Here is a 6,628-nt window from a genome sequence, read left to right on the forward strand (position 1 = left end):
TATATATGTATATATATATATATTATTGTTACTTCGTTTCTTTAAAAACGTATTACTACGTGCGTTCGTTTTGGAAGAATTATATACGTCGCCCTTCTTCGTGGAAATTAGCCCTCCAGGATTATTTCTCTTAAGATTTAGGAACGTTATATCCAAAATAATATGCTTCATTTATCGCGCGTAATCAGAATACCAGTACAGGCCGTCGAAAATAAATGCTACGCTTTGTAAGATCAATGTGTGAGCGCGACATGTTAATCCTTTCGCTACGACGATTATGCTTGCCTATCCGTTAAGGTTTCACCCGTGTTTCGCCAAGAGCCACGACTGTAATCGTACCTGCCTCTAATTGTTCGAATTAAGAACGACAATAGAATAATTTGCCCCATCTTCACATTCCGCATTTAACCACGTTAAACGCAATTGTTATCGCTCAGAATCGAAGGAACTCGTTTATAAATTAGATATCATTTAAACGCGGAATATGGATATAAGTGATCGCTATATAACATAAACCGCGATATAATACACTTAAGTATCACACGATAAAAAGCAGTCGCTTCCTTTGCAAAAAGTGAAATTAAATTCGACAAAAACTAATCGTAACGAAAGGATTACGCAAAGAACAAGCAAATACAGTTGATCAATTTAATCTCGTATATAGTGGACGATTGTTCGCTCGATTGCTCTCGACACAACGATTTCCGAGTGAAATCATTTTACTACTCAAGGAGATCACGAAAGGACATTGTTCCAAGAGTCATACAAAGATCTTGAAATTTCGTTATCGTAAATATTCATCTCCACACAATCATATATACGTATACACTTATTATTGCTATGATGGCACACGGTGGAGATTGATCTTTTTTTAAATAAATAGTCTCGAAGCATCTCTCTGCGATAGTTTCAACAATTTTGATCAATTTTTTAATCATAAAATTGTGTATTATTTTTTATAAGAAGAATATACTTTACGAATATACTACTGCAAGAAAAAAAACTTGATTTTATTTTATTGGTTTATGAAACTAAATTGAAATTATTGCAAGCTATCACATTTTTTCGCGAATAAATTTCGACAATTAAAGTACTGATAAACTGCGTTTGCTTGATTCGTACGCTTTTTACGTGACCTGAATCTTTTGTTCGCATTCGAGTAGACCAGCTCATTACATTACCCGGGACCGTCACCCCTGTATTTTCTTCTCCGTTTGTGCTATTGTCATGTAAAAAAAAAAAACCATTTCTGAAATATGAAATTGTGATATTCATATGCTTGAACGTTAACCGGAACCAGTCGCGCGAGATCCTTTATAGCTCGTTGGCATTTGCGAGTTAAAATATGACTTTTAGAGTCATTATTTAAAAGATTACTTAATTAAACTAATAGAACACCTTAACGTGCGGTGTAGAAACGTCAATGGGAATGGCAGTATATATGGCAGTCGAGAGTATAATAAAGTTTAAAAAGTGTTAACTGGAATATTAGACCGGCGTGGTCGCTTGGGGATTGAATCTTCGCTCAAAGAACATGACGCGACAGCAAACATAACTTTTTCTACTTCTCTTTTTGCTCCTTAATATCGTTCGAAACTCGCAATCGCTTTCGTTTCACAGCGTCATATAAATTGAGGCACGAAGCAAATATAAATAAAGTTCCAATGAAGCGTTTTCATCAGTCTATTTGTCAAAGAGTTTGAAAAAGAAATATTATTACGTGTCGTTGATCCTTTTTTCTGAAAGCCCTTATCCGAATAGTGAGTACAAAACGATTGAATACGTTATATGTATATAACGGGTTGTACCGGCGTTAAAGCGTTAATAAAAAGCGCCGCGAATGTCAATCACGAGGTTTATTCTACAATCTCCAAATATCGAGATTACGTTCCTTCCGCGATAGAAGACCGTTATTGCCCTTCGTACGAACATAGGAATATTCTACGAGCTTAAGCTACCGCCGCATATAATCGGCTAAACGTAAGCGTTCTCAGTCATGGAATACTTACTAATTGCTTCGCGAAATCTATCAAACCTTTTCAATATTATGTAACGCGGTGATACGCAGAAAAGCGCGAGGTTTGCCCCGCAATTTTGTTACCGAACTCACTTTTTTAATGAGCCTGTATATAATCAACAAATTAAATCAGAGTACATCAGCTTGCGGGCTGTCAACTATATTATATATAAAGGCGCGCTTACAGTACTTGGCGAGCGTCCGCGACAAGTTTGCTGACTGCATAACGGCCTCCTGTAATGCAGACTGCGATCGTTCGTTGTGATCGAAGGCCGTTCATTCAGGCACGTCCTATACTTGCTACGTTCAGGCAGAATTTAGCTCTCACGGTGATCACCCAGTCGACTAGAGTCTGTTGGAGCGATCGGGTTATTGCCGCTTACAAAGATACTATTTAGTTTATTGTATCGTTGGCTGCCCGTACTACTCATCGTATTCGAGGCCGAAGAATTGTGCTGGCTGTAACCGCCCGTTCTCGAAAAGCCAGGCAATTTGTCTGAAAGGAATAAAAGGAACGAAAAGTTAAGACACAGACAAACTCAGGGATAAAATTTTAGTTAAAGTCGATAAGTTTTCATTTTTTCGTTACCTTTACTACGATTATGCCTCAGCCTTTCCTGCGAATTCGTATTTCCGCACTGTCTCGGAGGGATGCAAGAATAATTGCTGTCGCTACTATACGTAGGCGAAGCTGTTCTATTTCTTCTTCGCGGACTCCTGTTACTCCTGCTTCGGGAACCTGTTGTTCTGCCACTACTGTGACCGCATGCACTACCGTATTGTTGTGCATTGTACTGTACGGTATCGGCATAGAGACAACTCGATTCCGAGCACGAGCAGCACGCGTCTGAATGTGTGTTGGAATCGCACGACTTCCTGTCCCATTCGTCGTTTTCGGGCTGATAGAGATTGTCGTTGTGAAACATGTCATCCCTGTGTCGATAAAGCTCCTCGCTCACGGACGACGGTGTCAAATGCGACTGTTGTTGATTGCAAGAGCGCGCAAACCCGGATTCGCGGATGCCGTAATCGTCCGATAGACCGTTCTGGTGGTGATGGCCGTAAATGACGGAGCCGCTCTCGTATTCGTTCTCTTGATTCTTGTAGTCGTAATGATTGAAAGTCTGCGGGAACGAGGGCAACGGCGGCGGATTAGTTTGCGGCGGTAGCGTAGTGTATCTACCCTGCGACACTTGTAAATTGCCGGGCACCGGGAGAACGCCGGGTTCCGAATGCTGCTGACTCTGCCCACCACCGTTCCACGGTGTCGGTGACGGACTGAAGCTGTTGGTCACTCTGATGGGCGGAGTGGGTGGACTCTGCAGATTGCCCGAGCCGGCGCCGGAGCCGCCGCAATGATCCAGGTCGTTTTGAACGCTTCTCTTGCCGAGATGCGGACTGAACGGCACTTGCTGTTGTTGCTGTTGATGCGGATGCTGTAATTGGTGCTGTTGTTGTTGCATCCGGCCGGCGCCCATCGACGCGCTGAGCGGGGGCGGATGCTCAGGTGGTGGCGGTAACATGTCGCACCAGTTAGGCATTGGCATACCGGTTTGAGGCGCGTCGCTGCTCGTTGGTCCTGCTATTCTGTACTGCCTCCTTTGTATATCTAGGTTCTCGTCCGCGTAGGTAGCGTCGCCGCCACTCATGTTATCGCTACTCGGCGACACCGTGGATTTGTTGGGCTCCTGATTCGAGTCCAGACTCGAATAATCGGGTTTTAGGCACGAGTCGCTGGAGTTCGACTTCTGACAGCTGGTTTCGATTGAATCCGAATTACGACTGCCCACGCACAGAGTCGTGGTAGCATACGGCTCCGGTGGCGGTGCCTGCATTTGCTTGCGTGTGTTATAAAACGTTGTTAGATTCACTTCAGCGTACTCCGAGCCGGTCATGCCCATTATACCGGCTGCCAGCATATGCTGATTGTTGAGCAACTTGGTCTCGCAATCCTTGTCGTTGGCGGCTTGGAGAGTATTGGTAGGCCGCCAACCGCGCTCCAACCAGAGCGTGTCCTTGTTTAATTGACAGATATCGTTTGCGGTACCCACAGGCACGTTTAAATGACCCAGTTGCTTGCTCATCGCTTGCCTGCGTCTCACGTATAACACAGCTAGCAACACGACGATACCGACGAATATCATCGTTATCATGAGCACAAGAAACCACGTTTCTCTGACGACGGACACACCCCCGTGACTGGGATCGGTTCGCGGCGGTAATTGCGTTAGTTGTCCCGGATCCATGTTCAACAGTGTCGGACTGGAGAAGGGACCGAGCCCGACGCGAGTTTGTCCAGCGACGCGTGCCGTATACAAACCGCCAGTAGTCAGACTGTTGATGATCACCGATGTGGTTGACGCATTCAGGGACATTTGACCCAAGATTTTGTTACTGCTGTTGCTCTTGATCTGAATCTAAATCGGGCGAATGAATCGATAGTTAAATTAAATAAAGAGATTAATTTTCGCGACATATCACTTGCGAAACTCTTACCTTGTAACCAATCAATTGACCGTTTTGAGTATTCTTCGGCGGCGGTGACCACCGAACGAACGCCGAGGTCATATTTATCATCCCTACGTGAACGTTCTCGGGAGCGCCCGAAGGTATGTCTTCCAGAGTAGTGACCAGCTTTACATTGCTCGGTCGACCCTCGATTATCTTGTAGAAGGGAACCAGGAAGAACTCGTATCGCGTATACTTTTTTAAGTTGGTAAGCACGTAACTGGTGGCGCCGGCGTTGAGTACCGTGACCATCTGATACTCTGGTTTCTCGGAAACCTCGCGATACCGTATATAAAGACCCTCCACTAAATCCGCCGCGCCGAGAATCTAAAATTTAGATTCTAGTATGTTATTCTAATTCTTGTTGTTGTTATTGGAACGTTTTCCAATTCCAATTGTCACGTCAGAATATATCTCAAATATATTTTCTCTCAGGAAAATTTTGTAAATATAGTTGGAGTTTTTTTACAAACAAAAAAGAATTGCAAGAAAGTTTAATATAATTTGTTAATACATTTTATATTTTTTATAAGAGAGTATGTGAGAGAGATGTTACATTAAGTACATGTTAAATTAAGTCTCCATTAAAATAAAACGCACCTAAAAAATAAACAAATATTTTTTTAATAGACAACTATAGTAATGTTTGTACACAGCCAAAGATTTATTTTTAGAAATTTTCGAGCTAGCGCAATTCCCGCGATACTCACGTACATTGTTGTGTTAAATCGATATAGACAGAACGACACAGGAAGTTTCAAACGATACTTACGTCCCACATAATCTTGACGCTGGTACTAGTCAACGGTTGCACCTCTTTGAGATGTAAAATCTCGCTGTTCAACCGATCTCTGGCGCGAGTCAGTTCCACTTGTGGTACCGTATGCTGATTTACGTTAGTAGTTTGCACTACGTCTGACAATGGTCCGGGCAGCGAGAGCCCGTGGCTATTTTCTGCCCGTACTAGGAAAACGTAATTGGTCTCCGGCCTTAAATCTGTCACCTGTTGATGAATAAAGCAGGGAACCCGACTCGTTAGCTCGATAATAAAAAAAAAAAAAATGAAAAAATGTATTTAAACAATAAAAGGCAAATAATATAAAAAATAAAATGAAAACTATATTATACACAAATATATGTACGTTTCAGTACATTATTTACTGCTTGTTTATTGGTTACCAAATATTCATTTTTTATATTACGATACTTATCTTTGAAGAGACTAATTTATTCCCTTTTCAGGTTGCTCTCAAAGCGCTATATTGCCCGGCAACAAAGTTCAACGTATACGAGAGATGTCTGTTTGATATAGAATATTAAAGTATCTCTAGAAGTAGATGACCGCATCTTTGTAGGATTAGGTGCCTCTCGGTCCTCTTATTAAATTGTAGTTCCAGCATACGTGGAACTTTGATATTAAATTTTTAAACACGATACAACGTGAACGCAATTTAGGTTTATAGATCCGTTCTTCAACCCACCGCACGTGGTGTTGCAAACTGTTTTCGTCAGCAGTCCACGCTCTAAACACACTTTCGAAGCGATACACGCGAAGCAAGGAGGGAAACTGAAAATATCTACTTGAAAAGATCGTTGAGACTCTGGAGTGTAAGCACTATAAGGAAAGGAGGTCAAGCGTCGCCGATTCTCGATAAAATACTCACGGTATAGATGTCGTCGAGGACACCCGTGGCTGCCACCACCCAGCCGGTGTTCAGGTTGCTGCTATAGTACTCGATATTGTAGCCGACGATCTTGCTCTGGCCCTCGTGGCCCGGGCTCCACGTCAGGGTGACCGAGTTACTGGTGGCGTTAACTATTCGCGGCTTGCTCGGATTCTGCGGCAGCGCCGACATGTCGGGCGTACGGTGAAAGCTGGCGCCGGAACTCACTGTCAGGTAGGCCGACCACGAGGTGTTGCCGGACTCGGACGAGGCGATGCAGGTGTACAGGCCGGAATCGTTGGTGTGCAGATCGTCGATGAACAGCGTGCCGTTGATGGCCATTGTGATACGGCCGCCCGGACGTACGAGCACGCCCTCCTTGTGCCAGTGAACCCGCGGCGTGGGTGTACCGACCGCTCGGCAAGGCAATGAGGCGACG

General features: G+C 43.7%; 1 protein-coding gene across 1 annotated transcript in view; it reads right to left on the reverse strand.

The window, feature by feature from the left end:
* Positions 1–16: 16 nt before the first annotated feature.
* Positions 17–6,628, reverse strand: part of LOC115244961 (roundabout homolog 2-like) — a 99,606-nt gene continuing 92,994 nt past the window's right edge. The window contains exons 8-12 of the mRNA XM_029822997.1: positions 6,190–6,626; positions 5,298–5,528; positions 4,514–4,852; positions 2,607–4,434; positions 17–2,513 (exon numbers count right to left, since the gene is read on the reverse strand). Coding sequence (XP_029678857.1) covers positions 2,335–2,513; positions 2,607–4,434; positions 4,514–4,852; positions 5,298–5,528; positions 6,190–6,626 — 3,014 coding nt within the window. The 3' untranslated portion in view covers positions 17–2,334. The remainder of the gene's footprint in view (positions 2,514–2,606; positions 4,435–4,513; positions 4,853–5,297; positions 5,529–6,189; positions 6,627–6,628) is intronic.

The sequence above is a fragment of the Formica exsecta genome, unplaced genomic scaffold (genome assembly GCF_003651465.1).
Source record: "Formica exsecta isolate Colony F162 unplaced genomic scaffold, ASM365146v1 scaffold122, whole genome shotgun sequence".
In the NCBI taxonomy this organism is placed as follows: Eukaryota; Metazoa; Arthropoda; class Insecta; order Hymenoptera; family Formicidae; genus Formica; species Formica exsecta.